The sequence below is a fragment of the Epinephelus lanceolatus genome, chromosome 19, assembly GCF_041903045.1.
Source record: "Epinephelus lanceolatus isolate andai-2023 chromosome 19, ASM4190304v1, whole genome shotgun sequence".
NCBI classification, from domain to species: domain Eukaryota; kingdom Metazoa; phylum Chordata; class Actinopteri; order Perciformes; family Serranidae; genus Epinephelus; species Epinephelus lanceolatus.
Window position 1 is genome coordinate 35833715 of NC_135752.1, and position 23279 is coordinate 35856993.

At 40.7% G+C, this 23279-nt stretch overlaps 2 protein-coding genes across 2 annotated transcripts; both read left to right on the top strand.

Moving 5' to 3' along the window:
* The first annotated feature begins 5443 nt into the window (after window positions 1–5443).
* On the top strand, window positions 5444–10113 carry crybb1 (crystallin, beta B1). Its single transcript, XM_033646305.2, has 6 exons — window positions 5444–5540; window positions 5877–6020; window positions 7019–7137; window positions 7260–7392; window positions 7949–8091; window positions 9721–10113. Exons 2-6 carry the CDS (start codon window positions 5898–5900, stop codon window positions 9896–9898), a joined length of 696 nt encoding a protein of 231 aa, XP_033502196.1. The 5' UTR covers window positions 5444–5540; window positions 5877–5897; the 3' UTR covers window positions 9899–10113.
* A 3135-nt stretch (window positions 10114–13248) lies between these two features.
* acads (acyl-CoA dehydrogenase short chain) lies at window positions 13249–22431 on the top strand. The gene is made up of 10 exons (XM_033646129.2): window positions 13249–13376; window positions 15563–15723; window positions 15817–15966; window positions 16055–16166; window positions 16350–16501; window positions 16644–16814; window positions 17663–17800; window positions 20958–21053; window positions 21136–21192; window positions 21286–22431. The coding sequence occupies exons 1-10, from the start codon at window positions 13349–13351 to the stop codon at window positions 21436–21438; spliced, it is 1218 nt and encodes a 405-aa protein (XP_033502020.1). The 5' UTR covers window positions 13249–13348; the 3' UTR covers window positions 21439–22431.
* The last annotated feature ends 848 nt before the right edge of the window (window positions 22432–23279 follow it).

Below are 23279 nucleotides of genomic sequence, written 5' to 3' on the forward strand. Positions count from 1 at the left end.
GGTTTGCAACCACATATATTCTTTTCAGGAACGTCTCTATGTAATAAGGGTGAGCTGAGTACTTGGATAAAACAAGTATCCGTTACAGGTAATCTACTTTTTTACGAGTATAAGCCGAGTAAAACATGTCAATATCTGTACTGGTGATGAAGGAAAACTGTATTTAATCTATTACTCTTGTGATCAAAACTGTCTTGAAACTTGATCAGAGATTGTTCTGTAAGTAGTTTTCCAATAAATGATAAACTTCTGATTAATTTCAGGCTTAAAATAACAACTTCTGGTTCGGTCCCACCAATTTCCAGTTTAAGCCACACCCACTTCCGGTTCAAACTCCACCTTATCAAAGTACATTTACAGATACAGATCATTTAGTTGGTTGAACAGATACAGATACAGATAGTGGTGTACTTGCTTATCCATATGCCCAACCCACTTTTGATTTGAACTCCACCCACTCCCGACATAAACTCCGCCCATTCCAAATACAGATACAGATAATTTAGTTGGTTGAACAGATACAGATAATGGTGTACTCGCTCATCCCTAGGCCCAACCCACTTTCGATTTAAACTCCACCCACTCCCAACACAAGCCCCGCCCATTCCGAATACAGATACGGATCATTTAGTTGGTTGAACAGATACAGATAATGGTGTACTCGCTCATCCCTAGGCCCAACCCACTTTCAATTTAAACTCCACCCACTCCCAACACAAGCCCCGCCCATTCCGAATACAGATACAGATCATTTAGTTGGTTGAACAGACATAGATACAGATAATGGTGTACTCGCACATTCCTAATGAGTAAAATATAACATTCATTCTGTTGCTTTGCATCTTTTTTCGTGCAGGAGTGTCTTCTTTTGGCCTACTTCTGGATATGTTTCAGCTTTACTGCATAGTTTGAAACATTTTAGAAAAGTATTTAAAAAGTCAGCAAATGTAATAAGTTACATTACCTTGATGAAGTAATTTAAATGGTTACATTACCTATTACATTTTTACAGGGTAACTATTGATATCTGACCTATATATGCTACCTTATTCCACCACTGCACCTAATTGAAACTATGAAACAATGCCAACATGTTCTCTTGGTGACTCGGCTGGACCAAAACAATTTCCTCCCTGAAAGAAGTCATTGATATGTTGCTCGTTCTGTTGGATTTATTGTGAGTCAGCATCGTATTGGAAGCAACCAAAAGAGAGCGGAGATCAATACCATGGCGTATTAATTAGCTCTGTTAGCTGAGGGTACAGTTAAATTGATAGAAGAATGAAAAGATCACAGGGTCAGCAAAAATCTATAGGTGTCTATTTGCTGGTGGCATGAATGTGAACACATAACACTACATGTTAAAAGAAAGACTGTAATTTAAGTCACAAATCAGATTCAATCACCTAAAACGTCAGATTTTATGTCTCAAAAACATCAATTTGGAGAGGGGGTGTAATCAAAAGAGTAATGCCTTCTAAAAAATTGAAAGGATGGGTTGATTGTAAAAGTCATAGGGTGCCAAAAATCAATGTGTTTCTTCCATTTGGGAGTATTAATGCGCACTATAGATTTTATGTAAGGAGATGAAAGGTCACAGGGTCGATAGGTCTGACAGGTGTCTTCGTCTTTGGATCACATTCACTGCTGCTTCAGTTACTGCACTGGCTCCCTGTATCTTTTAGAAGTTATTTAAATATGTTTTTACTTGTTTGTAAAGCTTTAAATGACCTTGCACCTCCATACATCAGACATTTTCTTTCACTTTATGTTCCAGCCAGATCAATAAGGTCCTCTACTGCTTTACTTTCCGAGTGCTTTCTGTTTTCATGCCCCTAAACTGTGGATCTCACTGCCTCAGGATATTTGAAAAGCAAGCTCTCTCTGTATGTTTAAAAGTAAATTAAGACCTATTTCTTTAAATCTGGCCTTTAATTTGGAGTAATATTGCAGTCTTAGTTTTATGTTTCAATTATTGGTTTTTACTTCATTTCATCTTTGCTGTTTATTTTATTCTACAGGCTTTTATTTTTCATTTTTAAAAATATTTTTATTGTTTTATTGTTGTCATTTTGTATCAAGTTTATTTATATAGCCCATAGTCGACCAAAGTGCTGTACAAATTAACAGAATGACACACAAATATATCGCAATAAAACATGTACACAAATATGAAACAGAATAACACCAGTAAGAACAATTGCGTAAAAAAAGATTATAAAATACAAAAATATTAAAATCCCTACAAACAACCAAAGGCCATTGAAAACATATACGTTTTAAGACGTAAGTCAATGGAGGGAATTGTATGAAAGATGCTTTCTAAATAAAGTTCACTTGCAAAAAGAATTTGGTTTAAAAATTCAGCAAATACCTGCGTTTTGTTAGTGTACCACGATAATACTTTACTTTTACTAGTAAAAACATAATACTGATAATAATTTGTAATTTTCTTTATAGTCAATAAATCCCATGACACGACCAAACAGTCAATGTAATTACTATCAAATATTATGTGCTAATCAAAGCCTGATATATCGTCTTCTTCTGTGCCTCAGAGCTCCATTGTTGTCCCAAAACTATTAAAAACACATCAGTGAGCCACATTGTTGCACTGGGTTGTCATCACCATGAACACACACACACTGTAGTTTATTATGATTCAATCCCACATACACCGTCCTGCTGCCACAAATACTCACTTAATTAATCCACCGCTGGAAATAGTGCCAAACAAATACACTGACAGTGAGCAGCTGTTTTTTGTTGGTTTTAGTCTTTTTATTGGAGTCATTGATGAAAACAAAAATTTGGAATATTGGCAGCCTTTACCAAAGACATTTTAAATGTTTTTAAAATAAAACACCTGTAACAAAAAATATTACTGTAAATAAAATTATCTAAAATCGGCAAAATTTGGATTGAAATCTGGCACCAGGGGTGTAAATATAGACAGTGCAGATAAATAAATGATAACATATATATATATATATTATCAATAATAATAATAATCAATTTAAAAACACAGACACATTTACTATATATGTCCCCCAAAAGACCAACCCATCTGTGTCATGGTTTTATTTTCATTCATTTATTTATCTTTTTTAAATAGTCAGTAGCTATCTAAAACAGAATTAAATACTTTTCCTATTTAAGCTATAAAATCTTATTTATTCAATTAAGCGATTAATTACTGACTAATACTAATTCTTTTTTACTAATTTTGTTTTACTAATTATTTATATATATATATATATATATATATATATATATATATATATATATATATATATATTTATTTATTTATTTTTTTACTTTTTTTTTACTAATTAATAATTTTTTTTTTTTAATGATTAATTTCTAACTTTCTTTCTTTCTCACGTCTCTATTTGTGTCAAGACAATACATGCATGATAGTGTGCACTGGGGCCCATCGTAACTTGACCTTACACACTGTCTGGATCCATTTTGTCTGATCGACCTGAAAGAATAAATGATTACACCAGTAGTTTTTGAAGGTCTGCCAAAAGACAGTATTAAGATTTATGACACAGAATCCAACAGGATCCACACAGATTACACCGCTGGATTAGTTCACACCTAATCTGCACATATCAAACACAATTTAATCCCACTTCATAGTGGAGATAATCACAATTGAGGTGACATAATCCAGACATAATCCAGGGTGTAATCCAAAAATCATCACCAACAACAACCTTTATTTCACCTCTAAAGCGCAGCAAGGAGAGATCCTCGATTACAACGCTGCTGTTATATTGTTTTAAACTCAAACAGTGCATCAATATATTTATGAATGTAGATATAAAGGGAATGTATGCAACTTTGAGTGAAAAATCTTACATTTATGAATGAAAAGTTTAGCTCATAAGCAATTAAACTCATCAATGTTCACTTCAGTACACTCTGGTTTCATGGTTTAATGTTGCTAATGTTACTTTAGGTAGCTGTGACTGTGTTTGTCTCTAGTTGTGCTACAGTTACACTGCAATTTAGCATTTAAATGTCATGTTAGGCCAAATAAGCTTGTTTTAAAGGAACATTTTGAATTTCAGGAAAAGATTGATACCACTCATGTGTCTGTATGTTAGCTGAGAGGCAATTAGCCTAGTTTAGCATGAAGACCAGAAGTGGGAGGTCAATGTTACAAACACGTCTGCTGTGAATTTATTGTCACATTAGTAACCAAGTTAATGATCTTGCAGTATGGTTAGATCATAAAGCCTTTAAATTAATTCTTTATTGGATTAAATTATGTTCATTCCTGATAATAAAATGTTAGAGTACAGTGAGAGGCTCAGAATGATGTAGCATCTTCCCAGCTGGCTAGCTTGTTAGTGGTTAGCTCCCTAACTACAGTTGTTTACCAACTAGCCTTGTGTCACATCACCAAGCCTCTAGCTCTATTGCACTTTCAGTAGTGCTGGAGTTGCTAGGTTTATTTTAGCTAGCTGTTTCCCTCGGCTTCCAGTCTTTATGCTAAGCTAGCCGCAGTAACGTTTCAGATGAAAGTACGATTTAAGATCTTTGTTTCCAGAGAGTATGTTGTATGTCTGTGTTCCCCTGTAGGTGATAGACAAGTTAAAATAAACGTAAGACACTTTCACGTTTTGTTCTACAACATAAAATACGTCAGTTAATACCCCATTTGTGAATTCTGAAGCGTCTATGTGTTCTGAAAAAATATAGCTGCTGATAAGTGGCTAAATGAGACCACAGCGACTGTAGCGTATTTTTGATTATAGCCTAATGTTAACTTTTTAAGTCTCTTCAAAAATGGTAAAAGTGGTGTTTATTTGTGAGGATATTCTTGTAAAAACAAAAGTGTGTAAAAGGAACCAGGGCAATACTAACTTCCACGTCCTACAGAAAATGTCGTCCCTGCAGCACTCTATACGCATATTTCCCAAAGTGAAAAACAATTTCATTCCAGGGGATAAGCTGCTAAATCTCATATGAATCACACCCTTGTTTTGTATTCTGTTCAGTGTGACATATGCAGTATAAACAAGACAAGATTTTACTGTCGCAGAAAGCTGAACAGGTGTGTTTACTGCCTGTTTCCTGTTTCATTTTCTTGCCTGTTATGTTTCAGATGAAAGTCCAATTTAAGATCTTTGTTTCCAGAGAGTATGTTGTACGTCTGTGTTCCCCTGTAGGTGACAGAGAGAAGGGATTACCTCTTTGTGCCCTCTGAACCTTTGCATTCCTCCTCTCTACGTGCGACTATAGCTTACAGCCCTACCACGGCAACACATGGGCGAAAATGCCTCGGTCAGGGGTTTCCTTTGATAGTAAAATGCTTACAGGCAGGCCAGAGGGGCCGGCGGCGTTTCCAGGCTATGCGATGACCCGGTGGCTTTAGCTCGGGCCAACTGTGATGACGAGAGGCTTTCTATTGTGCTGTGAGCCTCTACGTTTGGCCTTTGCCAGAGTATAAAAGCTCGGGTCGAGCGTTGAAGGCACCAGCACGAGCCAGCCTCCCACACACGGCACTGCAAGCTATACTTACGCAGGTAAGGACACACAGACACAGACACACCAGAGCATCCATCATAGTGCAGGGGGGGACAACCACACACATCCAGAGCCAGGGCCCACTCCCTGCCCACTACACCCGGGCAAACCACCCTCAGCCTGGGGGGGAAAGGCCCCAACAGAAGCCCAAATGAGCCTCCCACATGAACAGCAAATCCCTCAAACACACCTACCTACCTACCACCCCTCTGACAACGTTAACACCGCCACACTGAACCTCCACGTCTCCTTCCCTCTCTGCTCTGCAGCCCTGTCACTTCCATTTACACCTCTATTTCTGTTCATCCCCTTGTCTTCCCCCATCTCTCACCCAGACTCTCCTGAAGCCCCTCACCATGTCTCAGACTGCCAAGTCCGCCTCCAGCCAGGGCACCGATGCCAAGGACAAGGGAGCCCCAGCTCCCGCTGCCTCCAGCAAGGCCACCAAGACCGGAGAGCCTGGCATGGGATCCTACAGAGTGAGTCAACCGCTTTCTTACAGAGTCGATTTTATTTAAAGGGCCAGTTCACCCAAATGACAAAGAAAAACATCCTGTCCTATCCGGCAGATGGGTTTGGTTTTATTTGCACGTTTTTGAAGGAGAAGTGGTAAAAGTAGTGAAAATTGAGTGATGCGCACTGCTGTTGAGTTTGCTTTGAGCACCACAAGTATTTTAGTCACCTCCTGGTCTGTGTGATTTAAATGAAATGACGCTTTGTAGTTGGCATTTCAAACAGATTTTTGATTCACATTGCATGTATCAAAAGTATAGTACCCACTGAAGAGGGTTATATTATTTCAAGTTTTTATTATTGGTGCACAATGTTGGGAAGGTTACTTCTGAAATGTAATAGTTTACAGATCGATTACTTTTCAATGACTTTTCTAGCAAATGTTTTAATTTGGTTAATGAAGCTGAAAAATCCCAAAAACATAAATTATGTCAGAGCTGACAGCATTTTCTCAGCTAGTAAACAACCTTTACACTGTACAGTCATGTCAGAGCACTTTTCTGATTTCAGAAGGAAAATATTTTTGAATTTCCAGCACTGAAAGGCGTTCTTATCCAACAACATGGCTGGTCGCAGGCACAACAAACGCAGGTTGCCTCAAGCAATGCACATGGATTTGATTGGCAGATGAGAGGAGGTGCAAATTCAAACAAGACAACCAGTCAAAAGCCTTTTACAAAGATAATATTTAAAGAATATTGTTTTGTAACTATCATTCAATTACATATTCATTCTCAGTAACTGTAAAAATACTTGGTTAAAAACACTGATCCTTGATGCCAATTTAGAGTTGAGAGACCTGAGGTCATTCTTGGAAAAGTTTAAACAGAATATTTAAAAGTCTATGCAGCTGAGATAATTTTAGGTTTATATTATTACCCTTGAAATCTAAGAAGCAGCTGCAGGGACACGTGAAGTGTTTGATGCCCGCGGTGTAACTTGTGCTTGTGTCATCTCTCTGCAGATCATGTTGTTCGACCAGGAGAACTTCCAGGGCAGGATGATCGAGGTCCAGAATGAGTGTATGAACGTGTGTGACCGTGGCATGGATAGAGTGCGTAGTATCATTGTGGAGTGCGGCCCGTAAGTGGACACACAACCTCTGTGTATTCATATATTTCACTGTTATCTCTCCTCTAATTCCTCTCTCCTGTCCTCTCTAACCCCTTGTGCCCCACCTGCGCCCGGCGGACCCCCTTCTCCAGCTTTGTTGCCTTTGAGCAGACTAACTTCCGTGGGGAGATGTTCATCCTGGAGAAGGGAGAGTATCCTCGCTGGGATACCTGGAGCAACTCCTACCGCAGCGACTGCCTCATGTCCCTCAGGCCCATCCGCATGGTAGAGTGAAAAAACACTGGATACATTAGTTTAAATACGTGGAGGCATAAGGGGAATGCTACCTTTAGCTAATGAGAGATACCCTGTGATGGAAGACGTGACATTTAGTAGGAATAATTACACAAAACAAGCAGTGTAATGACACCATGAAGCTAAAATGCTTATTAAACACCACAAATCTAAATTGTTAGGTGGAAATGGAGAAAACCAAGGCAGCAACATGCAATTATTTTTCATTACCGGTTATTTTCTAGATCTAAAAATATAACAGAATAGTAAAAATTTGTCTCAGAGCCAAAGGGGATATATTTAAATGTCTGGTTTTGACCGACAAACAGATTAGACCAGACTATCATTAAAGCCATTAGGATTCATCATCTGAATGCAGCTAAAGTCTTTCATGGCAATTCATCCAACAGATGCCGACATGTTTCACAGTGGATCACACACAGGCCAACAGCACCACCCTCAGAGCTGCAGCGTGATTACAAAAATACAACTCATTCACATGCAGTCGATGCAACGTGAAGTCTAACTCTTAATTTCCTCCCTACAGGACAGCATGGAGCACAAGATCTGCCTGTATGAGCTCTCCGACTTCAAGGGCAACAAGATGGAGATCCAGGAGGATGATGTGCCCACCCTCTGGGCGCATGGCTTCTGTGACAGAGTGGGCAGCGTGAGGGTCCCCGGAGGAGCGTGAGTAGACACAAACAGGATGAATGAATGAATTCAGAAGCAGATCAAGTGTTTTTTTTAAATTGCGTGACAATGAGAAAAGACTTCTTCATGCAGCCTGAGAGTAAATGCATTTGCTCATTTTCCATATATAACTCAAGTGGAGGCTTTGTGCTGCAGATATTGTTCTGGGCATAGCTTCAGAGGAAGCTGCGGGCTTCCAGAGTTCCACTACAATGTAGTTGTTCATAAAAAGTAGGATGGCATGTCATCACAAGGAAAGCTTGTGAATGCTGACTGCGTGGTGTTTTGTTTGGAGACATATGTGTATTTTTAGACAGGAATTTTCCTTCACACTTTTTATGACTTCCAAGTATCACAGCAAAATGCACAAGTGTTCCACCACAAGATTCCAGAACAGCTTTAGAACTTTCTGTCATAGATTCTCCAAATGTGTGGACCTCTGTTGGAGGAGTGAACACCATAATTCCAAGAGATGTTTTCTCATTTGGTGTTTGGATGATTGTGGCAGTACACTGCCACCTAGAGGAGCCCTAAAATCTGAAGATCCACTAAGACATCCTCAACGACCACTAGAACCTCTTACAGAACCCCCAGAATCTCACTAGAACATTTTAAAGAGTCATAGAACCTCCTCAGTGACAACTAGAATTTCTTAAAAGACCCATACAACATTTCAACAACCTTTACAACCTCCTAAAACGCCAATAGGAATTGATCCATTGCAACTAGAATCTCTTAAATGACACCCAGAACATCTAAAAGGACCCAATGATGACAAAACCTCTTAAAGGACGTCAAGACTCTAGAACTTCCTAATCCACCTCTAGAGTATCATCACTGACCACTAAACCTCCTGGGAGTCTTGACCCACCCAAAAGACCACTATAACCTCATTAAGGACCCCTTTGATCTTATCAGTGGCAACTAGGGCCTCTCAAAACATCACTCGAGCCTCCTCCATGACCACTAGAACCACTTTAGGGACCCCTAGAATCTCATTCTCGATAACTAGAACCTTTTGAAAGACCTATAGAGCCTCCTAAATGACGATTAAACCACCTGGACTTCTTGAACTTTGAACTACAATTCCTCAATGACCTCTAGAACCTTATCAATTACCACTAGAATCTCTTACAGTACCCCAGGAACCTTCCTAATGTGAACTAGAGTTTCTCGAATGAACCCTAGAACCTCCAAAAGGACCATCCCAACCACCCCAATGACAATAGAACCTCTTAGAGGACTTCTTGGGCCTCCTACAGGATGACTAGACCTTCTCAATGGACCTCTAGAACCTCCTCAATGATCATGAAACCAGCTGGACTTCTTGAACCTCCTGAAGAACTACGAATACTAGAATCTCATCAATGATAACTACAAAAACTTACAAGACCACAAGAACCAAATCAATAATCACGAAACCACGTGGACCCTTGGAACCTCCTCAGTGATCACTAGAACCACTTCAGGGACTCCTAGAACCTCCACAATAACAACTAGAACCTCCTAAAGGACCTCTAGTCTCCAGAAACCCTACAATAATACAATATTATGAGAATAAACTATGAGAATAAAGTAATACTGACACTCAGCATTAACCCTCCACCCTCTTCATGTCTCCCTCAGGTGGGTGGGTTACCAGTACCCTGGATACAGAGGCTACCAGTACCTGTTTGAGTGCGGTGACTACAGACACTACAACGACTTCTGCGCCTTCCAGCCCCAGATCCAGTCCATGCGTCGTATCAGGGACATGCAGTTCCACCAGAGAGGATGCTTCACCTTCACCTCCGCCAGCAAGTGAATGACGCCCGCTGGCCGTCTGGTGCTGTCGTAGCCATGCAGCCCTCTCAGCTTTTTATTTCTCCAAACAATCCCCCTTTTTCTCCAATCCTTTCCTTAATTTCCACCATCATCGCTCCATCCCAAAGGAAAGACAGAATGAGAGCAAACACACGGGACAACATTCACTGACTTTTTATGGTGCTAAAAAATAAACATGTTGTGAAAAACCTGAAACCTCCCTGGCTGGATTACCTTTATTCTTTCTACTGAAAAGTCACTCTAATGTTTGGATAGTGGTCCTGTATGAGTTAATGGTGTGTAGGTGGTTTGTTGTGACCTTAAAGTTAAAGGTTTTTACTGACTTTTATCTCATTTTCTTTGGTATGACAAAATTATTATTATGGCTTATTATTTTTAACCTAAAAATAATTACACATTAACCTATTTAAAAAAAACCTATATTTACAGTATTTTTGTGTAGGGTTATCAGTTTGAGAATATTATATGGCACTTAGTCAGCACAGTATTACAGACTCAGTTGAAGTAAATAAGAATAGTTTGTGGATATCACATATGGCCCATTTTTTAAATTAGAGATACAGCAACATATGGTATATACATTTCTAATGCCAGGTAATTAAATTAAGGCATTGCGCATAAAAACATTAAGCATAGAGAGTAGGAAAAAATAAATATATAAAAGGAGAAAAAATAAAAAACATAGATGTACATTTGAGTAGTTAATAATAAGTTTCAAAGTCTTTGCTGCTTTCCTATTCTGTAACTAAGCATCGGACAGTGGTGCAAGAAGTACCGAGATCCTTTACTTACCGTCCTACCTTCCTCAGTGACCACTAGAACCTGTTTAAGAACCCCTACACCTTCCTCGATGACCACTATACATCCTCTGTGACAACTAGAACCTCTTTAAAGACCACTAGTACCTCCTAAATGACCACTATGCCTCCCCTGTGACCACTAGAACCTCTTCAAGAACCCCTGGACCTCCCTTAGTGACTATACATCCTCTGTGACCACTAGAACCTCTTTAAGGGCCCTAGAACCTCCACAAAGACCACTATACATTCTCAGTGACCACTGGAACCTCTTTAAGAACCCCTCAAATTTCCTCAACGACCACTAGAAGCCCTGTGTGACCACTAGAACCTCTTTAAGAACCCCTAGGCCTTCCTCAATGACCACTATACCTCCTCCTTTTAAGAACCCCTAAAACCTCCTAAGTGACCACTACAAATGTGCAGTGCCCACTAGAACCTTTTAAGGACCCTAGAACCTCCCCAATGACCACTACACATCCCCAGTGACCACCAACGTCTTTAAGGATACTAGAACCTCTTCATTGATCATTATATATCCTCAATGATCATTAGAACCTTTTTAAGGACCAAAGAACATCCCCAAAATTGGTAAAAGTACCAATATAGCAATGAGAAAAAGCACTTGAGTTATATATTTCACAGTAGTTATACCAAAAAGAAACAGAGGGTGGTGCAGTAACTTCACTAAGAGTAATGTTCCTTGTACATTTGTAGGTTTCTTTGTGAATTATAAAATCGTCAAAACGTTATTTAAGGATGCTATTATGCATTAAGAGCATTAACAGCATTCGTGATTTCATCAACAATCTTTTGGCTGACAGAGAAATTCATTAGGAGACATAAAATAACTGACTGAAAGAGAACATACCTGACATACATTTGGCGAGTTAAGGTCACGTCATGTTAATTTGGGACAGATGCTGCCTTCAATTGTCCTCGGAAATTCCACCATCCGTGCTCGAGAGTTGTGTAATAATTCATTTGCATTGCTGTTAGAACACAAAGAAAACTGACTCTAACCACAAAAAATGAGCAACTTCACTTTAAACTTGTGGCTAATGTCTGACTTGAATATTCTGAATCCATTAATATTTGAAGTTACAAAGCTAAAAGTGATAATTATTTTGAGAGGATGACAACACTTGGACAATACTTCCCATAGGGACACCAAAACCGGTTTTGCAGGAAGAACTAGAACCTCCTCAACAGAAACCGCCTTGAGGACCACTATAGCATCCTAAGTGATTACTAGAACCTCCTAAAGGACTCTTAGAACCTACTCAGAGGTCCCAGAACCTCCTAAGGGACTTCTAGATTTTTAAGACTTCATAATAACCTCTAAACCTATTCAGTTACCCTTAGAACGTTTCAAATATTGCCACTAGAGCCTTCTAAGAGACCCCTGGGATCTCCTCAGTGACCTCTAGAATCTCCTCAATTACCACTAAACTTCCTGAGTGACTACGAGAACCCCTAAAGGACCCTTTAGAATGATGACCACCATACGTCCTCAGTGACCACTAGAACCTCTTCAACAACATCTAGAACCTCCTTAATGACCACTATATGCCCTCTGTGACCACTAGAACCTGTTAAGGGACCCCCTACTAACTCCTCAATGGCCACTATGTGTCCTCAGCGACCTCTAGAACCTCTTCAAGAACTCCTAGAACCTTAACAAGGTCCACTTTAGATCCTCTGTGACTACTAGAATCTCTTTAAGAACCCCTAGTGCCTCCTCATTGACCACTTTATGTCCTCAGAGACCACTATAACCTCTTCAAGAGCGCCTAGACCTCCCTCCATGACCACCAAATGTTCTCCATGACCACTAGAACCTCTTTAAGAACTCCTTCAACCCCCTCAGAGACCACTATACATCTTCAGTGACCACTAGAACCTTTATAAGGACCCAGAACCTCCTCACTGACCACCCTATGTCCTCAGCGGCCACTTGAACCTCTTTGACATTCTCTAGACCTCCCTCAATGACAACTATACATCATCTGTGACCATTAGAGCCTCTTTGAAAACCCATAGAACCTCCTAAGTGACCACTACACATCCTCAGTGACCACTAGAACTCCTTTACGGACCATTAGTACCTCCTCAACGACCACTATACCTTCTTTGTGACCACTAGAACCTCTTTAGACCTTCCTCAATTACAACTATACATCTTCAGCAACCACTAGAACCTCTTAAGGACCCCTAGTACCTCCTTATTGACCAATATACATCCTAAGATTTGATGACCCTTAGAACCTACTTAATGATCACTACATCCTCTGTGACCACCAGAGCCTTTCTTTAGGACCCACAGAACCTCCTCAATGACCACTATATGTCCTCAGTGACTCTTGGACTTCAAGAACATTTGAGAATGTTGATTTGAATAGTATATGATAAATACCACAATAACATTATCAACTCGTATATTTGACAATAAAATACTAGAGTGTCACAATATTGAAATATGCCACTGAAGCACACATTTTGCCATTAGTTGCTCGCAGTCCTCACTAACACTAATAATTCCGACAGCACATGAAGGCAGCAATATGCTTCATAACAGTTGAGTTAAACTGTGATTGTGCTCAGACTGTACCTGGAGCCGAGAGGAAGGAGCCATGGCTGCACTGTTCAAAGCAAGGAGAGGTGAGTGCATCAACAGAAAAAAAAATTGCGATGAGAAACATGACTTTGACGTGGACACACAGTGCTAACAGTGCTAGCAGTGCTCTGTTAGCTTCGTGTGGATAGATGCTGGAATGCAATAGCAAACCTGGTTAGCTTAGCATGCTACGTAACCAGTACACACACTGGGGAAACTATTTCATTGGTTTAATTAACATTATAACTGATAACTTGTTGGTGAAAATATGAATGTTTGCCAGCTTCGGTTACTGACATTAGTAATTAAACTAAGTAGCTAAATGGTTAACATGTTGATAGCAGTTAGCTAGCTCACCGGCTAAATAAGGTTATATGTTAGCCTAGCCGGCTAGCTCCGATCAATGAGTTAAATAACAGGTAACGAATAGATTTAATTTAGCTTAATTAATGTTATAGAATAGTTAAACATATGTTTTTGTTTCTTTGGCGGGTTTTAAAACTGTCAGGCTGAGATGAAGGTGACTGATGAAGAAGATAACCTTTCACCTAAATAACGTATCGCTAACCAGTGCTGGTGCTGCTTTCAAAGACTACAGAAAAATACAGTAAACGCAGATTTAAGAGAATAAAATGACATTTTATTTTAACAATAGTGGAAGAAGTATTCAGATCATGTACTTAAGTAAAAGCACTAACACCACACTGTAAAAATACTATAAATAAAAGTCCTGCATTCAAAACATTTCTGAAGTTAAAGCATGTGTTATCATCAAAATATTAATATTTGAATTAACTTTGTTTGTAAAGCACTTTTCAAAATGAGGTTACAAAGTGCTTTATATGGTTGAACTTGGATTTAAAACGACGCAGGATCAAGGCAAATTAAATGAGACATTTTTAAGATACACAAAAAGAAAAACAGTTGCAATATTTTATACAACTTTAGATCCGGAGGTCAGATTACCTGCTGTGTGGAGCTATAGGGACACACATACAAAACCAACATTTGTCCAATTTTCATGCTACAGAAGAGAGCTATAAAATTGTAACTCGATCAAGACGCTTTATTTATTTGCTTACATGCTTTAAAATTTTGTGATCTGATTCGATCTGATTCAAACAATTAAAATAATACAAAAATAAAAGAATACACACTCACATCTTCCATCAAAGTAACATAATCTTAACATCTCATACACTTCACCCCAGACTTCCCGCTCCATTAATGTGCCAGTTAGCATTCAGTATCACATAATTGGTAATATATCAGTCTTGTGTATTTTTATGACACTCCCTTTTTCCACTGTCCTCACAGACGGTCAAATGTGACCCTGTCATGACAGATCAAATCTGACCGTTGACTCTGTGAATCATTGCACCCGTAACGACGTCATGTGTCACTTCTGGCTGGCCGTGGGCGTCTCTGCAGCTGCAGCTGGGTCTCACCACTCAGACCAGTTCATCAAAGGTCAAAATCACCTGAGATCAAACTGATTAACAGATGAACTGAACAGATCTGATGACAGCTGACACACAGTACTGTGTGCACTGTATTGAGTAATGCTTGGAGATTTCTCGCTGCAGTTTTATGCTGCATCAAAAGAGAGTAGCTCGATTAGAACAGAAACTCCTTTGCCTCGTCTCCCCTCAAATTTATTAAAAAATAACCAGTTTTAGTGCATAATTTATGTTCACAAATGGTAAATAAAGACCAGTGACAGCTAAGTGAGAGGTGTCAATGTCGACAGCCAAGTGAAGAAAAGCACTTGACATCATTTGAACTGATGCCAAATATAGACTGAATCTTGCCAGACAACAAAGAGGAAAGAGAAATTTTTAGGCTGGCGGTGTGAGACATCTGGCATCAGTCTCTGTCTGAGAACAGGTTCATGCATCTTGTATTTCCTTTCAGATTTTTTATTTTTTTGGAAAGCTCTGTGAACGTGCACCTTAGTGTTCACCATCTTCACCTCCTGAGGGAAGAGCAAACAATACAATATTTGTTCAATGTTTTGTCACTCTGTGGGTCAGGGGTCACTGTTGAAGTCTAAAGTGTTGACCTGATGATGGTACATTCATCCTCTGGAGAGCCTGAATGCCTTCACAATCCATCCAATACTTGTTGAGATATTTCAGTCCGGACCAAAGTGGTGGACTGACTGCAGGAAGCCTGACTAAATATGGACGACTCCGATCTACAGTGTTGAACTCGTTTTTCTGTCCCGCAGCTCTCGGCTTGTGTCTCACTGGTTGTCGAAGTCTGACTCAGCTAGCAGAGTTACCAGACACTCATCAGCTTCTCAGACAGACCTGCAGAGACTTCGCAGACAGAGAGCTGATCCCCATTGCTGGCAAACTAGACAAGGAACATGCTTACCCTGCCAAACAGGTACACACACACACACACACAGCTGCACATAGTGATGCTGCAGCTCCCTCTCAGCTTTACCGATGTGCGTTTCAACTGTCACTGCTCCTCCAGATTGAGGAGTTGGGGGCGCTGGGGGTGATGGCCATGGAGGTCCCAGAGGAGCTGGGTGGAGCCGGGATGGACTATCTGGCGTACAGTTTGGCTGTGGAGGAAATCAGCAGAGGCTGCGCCAGCACTGGAGTCGTGGTGTCCGTTAATAACGTGAGTGGAGTCTGTCACATGAAATAAATTATATAAGTGGTGTGATATTGTGTCAGAGCAGGTGTTCATCGACCTGTTCTGCTCTCAGTCTCTCTACATCGGCCCGATACTGAAGAACGGCACAGAAGAACAGAAGAAGCAATGGATCACACCGTTCACCACAGGAGAGAAGGTGGGCTGCTTCGCCCTCAGTGAGCCAGGTAAACATAACTCAGGACTTGACCGCAAAGAATTGAGACCTACTTGTGACTTGCAAAACCGTGACTTGGTCTCACTTCTAAAGGCTGTGCATATGTTTTTAACAGAAAACAATACTTACATTTAAACCTGGTTTAAATCCACATCTGCTACTTTAAATATAGTGATTTTAATTTGACCTCCAGGTAATGGCAGCGACGCTGGTGCAGCCTCCACAATCGCTCGTCAGGAGGGAGACGAGTGGGTGCTGAACGGAACCAAAGCATGGATCACCAACAGCTGGGACGCCTCTGCCACAATCGTGTTCGCCACCACAGACAAGAAACTCAAACACAAGGCATGACGTGGCTCAGTTTACCGACAGAGATAAAGAGTGAATTGTTCTATTGAGCAATACGAGTGTAACAATGTTGATCCTCCCTCACCTTTGTACTTTTTTTTTCCCTCTAACATGGCGTTTATATCTTCCGTGTCCGCAGGGTATCAGTGCCTTCCTCATCCCCATGCCACACCCGGGGCTCTCTCTGGGGAAGAAGGAAGACAAGCTGGGCATCAGAGCCTCGTCCACTGCTAACATCATCCTGGAAGACTGCAGGGTGCCACTGGGCAACATGCTGGGCCCACGTGGAGCTGGATTCAAGATTGCAATGGTACATTTAAAGCACTGTTAATGCCCTCTGTTCATGCTGTAATGGTATCAGTTGTAAGCAGTTTTTCATTGCATGAGTAAAAGAGGCATGGGGCGTGTGAAACGTATCAACTGCGTGAGTCTTATAGTCAAAGTGTAAGAGTTGGCCGTCATGCCAAACATGTTTTTTGTACCACATTACGTGCACCGGTTCAAATTTCCTGAAGCTTCCTGAATATCGACTCCACTTCTCAACACACCTGTCCATGTGACACCGAGTAGTTTCAGTTAGGCTCTTCTTCCTGTTCAGCAACCACAGGAGTATTAAAACCGTTTCCTCAATAAAAAACACATCCGTAAAGTAATACTGGTGCCAAGATGGAGTTCTGTCATTGTGTAAGGTTTGCTGAAGGTGAAGCATGTTTAACAGGACAACTTCATCTTGCAAACATCATTCAAGAGTAAAAATGCAAACAGCTCTGAGATGAATGTGTTGCTGCAGGAATTAAAGTTTTAAGGTCTCCCTGCAGCATCGCATCCATTGTACACGTAGGGCAACATCCTCAAGAATCTCCTAGAGAAAATGCTGATTTCTTGGCTGTGTGTAGAGTTTAAAATCTTCTTGTTACATGCACACAAGACTTTAGATACAAAGAGTATCACTGTGACAGCAGAGTGGTGGCCTCCGTATATTTAAAGCACATCGTTTCCATCCTGACGCCAGATGGCCTCTGAAAGTCCAAACAAGTCTGACTCTACAGTTGAAAAACATAAAAACTGCTCTCACCACAGAGCATGTCCTCTCTCAACCATCTCTCACGCTGTCTGGTTTCCTGAGTCGTAAACGTACTTTTTATCTGTGTCACACAGCAAACCCTGGACAGCGGACGGATCGGCATCGCAGCTCAGGCTCTCGGTATCGCTCAGGCATCTCTGGACTGTGCCGCAGACTATGCACTCAAACGCACCGCGTTTGGATCACCCATCGGCAAGCTGCAGGCCATACAGGTAACAGGAGACCTGTCAGCAGTCAGACGTGACTCTGTACACTACAGGAAACTATGGTTTATTACAACTTGGGTTTTTTCTGGGAACACCATGACGTCGCTAGAAATGCAACAAAGACAGGTTGTAGACAAACAGTTGGGTGAGTGGTGAGGGGACACACCTGAAAGGTTTGTAATCAACAGGATAGCTGTTTGGTAATCTAGGTTTAAGTCTGGTTTGGGGGATAAAGTTTACTTTTCACATTTGTCTTCTCTTCCAGGTAAGTTAATTTGAATCTCGGGCTTATATAAAACCTGTCTGACTGCATGTTTGTTTCCCCGCTGGCCTTTTTTTTTTTGCTTTGCTGAATCTGTCCAGGGTACGCCCTAGACAGGTCGCCAGACTATCACAGGGCTGACACGATATTTCCAGTTAGATATTCGCAAAGTATTTCATGTAAGCCTTAAGTATCATACTTAAAGGGATAGTTCGACATTTCGGCAAATTCGCCTATTGCCGTAATCCCTATAGTCATATGAGTAGGTACATTACCTTTAATTGTCAGTGCCTGCTGTTCTGAGATCGGTGGGACAGAGCTGCCCGCTGAAATGGAGGTGAACGGTACAGGTCCCTCTCTCCCTCAAAACTAATCAAATACACCATCAAATGACTCCAAAACGCTCTGGTGGACAACTTGTAGCTTACACATTCACCACGCTATGAAATAATAATGTAATATTACGAGACAGAGTTGTTTTGAAGCCAAATGCAGAGCCGGAACTACATTCCAGACATACAGTACTTGCTGGGCGGAGTGATTTCAAACAGCGTATGTTTAGTGCAGTTAATCCCGTCATCAAAACAACAAGTTTGTTGAGAAGAAGCCAGTATATACAGAGGAAGAGTTACAGGTTTTGGAAGAAGAGAGAGCAAGAAGAGAGATTGAGGCTGTCGAGCAACCAGGGGCTGAGGGGAGACCCAGCGCCGGTGGTGTAAATGTGGGGCTTACTGGCCATTTTATTAGGTACACCTGTGCAATATCAACATAGAGTACTCCTCAAAATAATCACCGGAACACGGGGAGAACATGCTAACTCCACACTCATAAATCACCACAACTACTGAAGGAACAACAACATAAAATGTTCCCTAGCAGTCTGTTTATTCCCAACAATGAGAAGTAATGCCAGTCACTTCACTATATGCTCTGGGCAAGCACTTATCCATAACATAACCACAACAACATATTTAGTTGAGCAAAATACACAACGATCACTTACCACGTCTGCTCGTTTAGTAATGCCGACAGATGGTATGACAGTGTCTTTGAAGAAAACCGCTTGAACCATTCCTGAGCTTCTGCGCTCCATCCTTTCAGTGTAGTCCTCCAGTAAAAAATGGCAGGAGCACACAAACATTTTCCGGACCGTTTCCACAGGCATGTTGGGGTTGATGTCCAGCACAAACAGCCATTGTTTCATCCTGTCCGTATTACTGGTTGGAACTACGTGAACTTCACTTTGCTCATGTCTTCGGCTTGTTACTGCAACCTTTTACAATGCATGTGTAAACCATGACTTAAAACAGCGCTCTGTAAACTTTCCTTAAACCTTCTGGTGTGTCCAGCTGACGATACCACAAATGGCTACAAGCAATATCTACGGCACTGTCTCAGCTACGCACTCAAGAAAGTAGTTCCGAGTATTTGCTTCATGTGTCGTAATGTTACTTAATTATACATTATTATTTCATAGCGTGGGGAATGTGCAAGCCATGTGTTGTCAACAAGAGTGTTTTGGAGTCATTTGATTAGTTTTGAGGGAGAGAGGGACCTGTACCGTTCACCTCCATTTCAGCAGGCAGCTCTGTCCCACCGATCTCAGAACAGCACGCACTGACAATTAAAGGTAATGTACCTACTCATATGACTATAGGGATTACAGCAAAAGGCGAATTTGCCAAAATGTTGAACTATCCCATTAAGGAGCAAACTTAAGGGGGATTTATACTTGTGCGGCAGACCCTATGCCTTAGCCCATGCACGCTGACTATGCCGTGGTGAGCATTTATACTTGTGCAGTGGTGTGTCTGTGTCACTCTGCAGTTACACCTCCAAAACACACATTAAACACACATTAAACATGGCTTAATAGACACAGTTTCAAACACAAGTACACAAATCAGCTTTACTATAACTCACAGCATTCACAGACAAACACTTGTCTTTGTCTGGACACATTTTCCCCACAAATACAACATGCTAACATTATTAGCACAAGCCTATGGCATTTTACATTGTATAAATTAGCCTAGCAGCTAGCAGAGATTTCCTCTGCTCATATGAAGCCAGGATAAATCACACACAAGACTTAAAATGCTATTTTCGTGGAGGCTTTATTGTCTTCACAATTTATTGTTTATCTGTGAAATTAAAGTAAGTAAAAGCTTTGTTTCCACTGAGGGAAATGGTTTCAGCTTACAGAAACAGACAGGAGGTCTGCGTCACTGTGACATATAGTTACATTTCTGGGGAGGTGCACATCAGGCTATGTCATAGGGTATGGCATATGCTCTCTAAATCCCGCATAAAGGTGCTATGTGCAACTGGCCACAGCTATTTTTAAACTCAAGGGAGACTACAGTGATTAAGTATCTCCATAAAGTTCGGGGAGTCAAAGAGAATGATTAAAAATTGAGGTATCCTGACTTTGAGGCCTGAAGCTATGAAAATGCTGGATCCTACATTCCCCATAATGCAACTCACGAGAAAGTCTGCACTACAAACCTGAAGTGTGAGTTTGAAATATGCAGCAAATGCAGCACACAGCAATTTTTGGAGTTTAAGGCCTAAAATTCAGGATATTTTGTTTTTAATCCAATTTTTATTGGTCACCTAATGCTGTACTTACTCTCTGGAGTACCCTTGAAGTTTATAAAATGGCAGGGTGTAATTTAAAATGTTCATCACAGTTTCCCAGAGCTCAAGGTGATGTCTTTAAATGCCTTTTTTTGTCTGAAATGAAGAGGTATTTAATTTACGACATAAAAAAAGAAAAGCAGAAAAGGCTTCACATTTTAGGAGCTGGAAGTTTTATATTTCTGGTGTTTTTGCTTCATAAATGACTGAAAAATCAACTAACCACTGAGGTACTAATCAGGTATTTTTCTCGTTGTTCAGTTCAAACTGGCCGACATGGCTTTGGCAATAGAGAGCGCACGTCTGCTCACCTGGAAGGCTTCACTTCTTCGAGATTCAAAGAAACCCTTCACCAAGGTACGCAGTCACCTCTGATTGTTAACAGGTTTTACAGTTCTGCAGCATAACACACATTTAAACCTCCTGTGTTTACCTGCAGGAAGCGGCTATGGCCAAACTCGCAGCGTCTGAAGCTGCCACATTCTGCTCACATCAGGTAAGAAAACAACAACAAACAGAACATAAACATACCGAATAAACCCTCATGACAACTTTTTAAATGTGTCTTTGTTTGTGCTTTAAAAATCAGGCGATCCAGGTTCTGGGTGGGATGGGTTACGTGTCCGACATGCCCGCCGAGAGGCACTACCGCGACGCTCGCATTACAGAGATCTACGAGGGCACCAGTGAGATCCAGAGACTGGTTATTGCCGGCCAGTTACTGAAGGAATACCAGTCATAGACAAACTTCTGCCAGTGCCTTTGCTACAGTATGGACATATAATTCCAGATCTGGAGTCAGATAAAAATCAACCGGGACATCACCTCATCCATCAAGATAAAGAAGAGCCAGTACGAGCTGAGGTGCAGCTTTTATTCGTTTTGGCAGCAGGTCTTAATGTCGGGGTTAGATCAGAGACGACGATACACAAGTTCAGATGATTTTATGAGTCCATTGCCTCAACTGTAAATGGGTCTCTGCTGCCTTAAAAGGATATCCGTGTGTTGCTGGTTTCAAGGGTCAGTTCACCTACACGTATTTTCACAAAGGAAATAATTCTTGGTGCTCAAAAGCCTAAATCTTACACTTAAAGGAATGTAAGATTTAGGGGGATTTAGTGGCATGTAGTGGTGCTGAAACTTCTCCTGGTTAGGATTCCTTCAGTGTTCAGGAGGTTTTTAATATGAGCCGAATTATCCTCAGAGGTCTCTTCTTTTCTAAAACAGACAAATAGACCCAAGTTTAATCCCAATGATATCAAGAATTAGTCTCCATTCTGAGATTCGGTTGAACTGACTCTTTAAGATCATGAGAGGTTTTAACCAACAGAGGGCGACAGCATGCCTTCATGTTTCTTTGACCCACTTCTTCCTCACACACATTCATGGATCACATGAAACACTGCAAATGCATCACACGTGTTTTCAGAATGTACACACTGACTAAGGTTTTACTAATTTAATGTTCTGGATGGCAGTTAGAGTTTATACTTGAATAATTGTAGCGTATAAAGTCTGTTGGCCTGAACGTTGAAGCAGTTTGGGTTTAAATCTGCAAGAGGCTGTGTTTAATAAAAAGCTTTGTGTTGGGTGTTTTCACAGACCTCTGTGCCTCAATGATGTGTACATATTTTATTGTAATTTATTGTGTGCAGATGACGATTAAAATACAACGACAGGACTTGTCACAGAAAAATTATGGATTCTATTTCAACATTAAAAAAAATAAAGAAAATCTGGTGTGTTTCATGAAGGATCTGAGCTTATTTAAGTTATCCATCCATCCATTGTCATTAGTTTGTCAGGGCCAGGTCGGGGGGGGCAGCAGGTTGAGCAAGGTATTCCAGACGTCCCTCCTCTCAGCAGAGCTTTCCAGCTTCTCCTGGAGGATCCCGGGGTGTTTCCTGGTCAGATTAGATATATAATCCCTCCTACATGTTCTGGGTCTGACCCCTTTGGACTCCCAAGAGGCAGCAGTGCTACTCCCAGCTCTCTGTGGATGTCCGAGCTCCTCACCCTAAGGGAATTTATAGTTCTGCGTTGAATCGCCGCCGTACCTGTGGCGTAGGATCTGCCTCACGATAAATCCAATAGCACAAGGCCTATGCCTTTGTGAGCATTTATACTTGTGCGGTGGTGTGTCTGTGTCTGTCTGTGTCCAAAATAGTCTGCGGTTGGGTTTCTTTGAAGTGCTAGTTGATTCAAAACACACATTAAACACACATTAAACATGGCTTAATAGAGACATGTCAAACACAAGTACACAAATCAGCTTCACTATAAGTCGCAGCATTCACAGACAAACACTTGTCTTTGTCTGGACACATTTTCTCCACAAATACAACATGCTAACGTTATTAGCACAAGCATATGGCATTTTACATTGTATAAATTAACTTAGTGGCTAGCTTACATTTCCTCTACTCATACGAAGCCAGGGACAACAGAAACATTTAACAAAGGTAACATTACAAAGTTCAGCTCCATTACAACTCACAAGGTTCACTGATAAAACAACTGTCTTACACTAAACACATTTTCCAAACAAATACAACATGCTAAAGTTATTAGCACAAGCCTATG

Excerpts from the sequence above, each read along its gene's own strand:
- acads (XM_033646129.2), top strand. The coding sequence starts at position 13,349 with ATGGCTGCACTGTTCAAAGCAAGGAGAG. Across the intron at positions 16,502-16,643 it reads ACAAGAAACTCAAACACAAG|GGTATCAGTGCCTTCCTCAT; the intron begins GCATGACGTGGC and ends CCGTGTCCGCAG. Across the intron at positions 21,054-21,135 it reads CAAAGAAACCCTTCACCAAG|GAAGCGGCTATGGCCAAACT; the intron begins GTACGCAGTCAC and ends GTTTACCTGCAG.
- crybb1 (XM_033646305.2), top strand. The coding sequence starts at position 5,898 with ATGTCTCAGACTGCCAAGTCCGCCTCCAGCCAGGGCACCGATGCCAAG. Across the intron at positions 6,021-7,018 it reads CTGGCATGGGATCCTACAGA|ATCATGTTGTTCGACCAGGA; the intron begins GTGAGTCAACCG and ends ATCTCTCTGCAG. Across the intron at positions 7,138-7,259 it reads ATCATTGTGGAGTGCGGCCC|CTTTGTTGCCTTTGAGCAGA; the intron begins GTAAGTGGACAC and ends CCCCTTCTCCAG.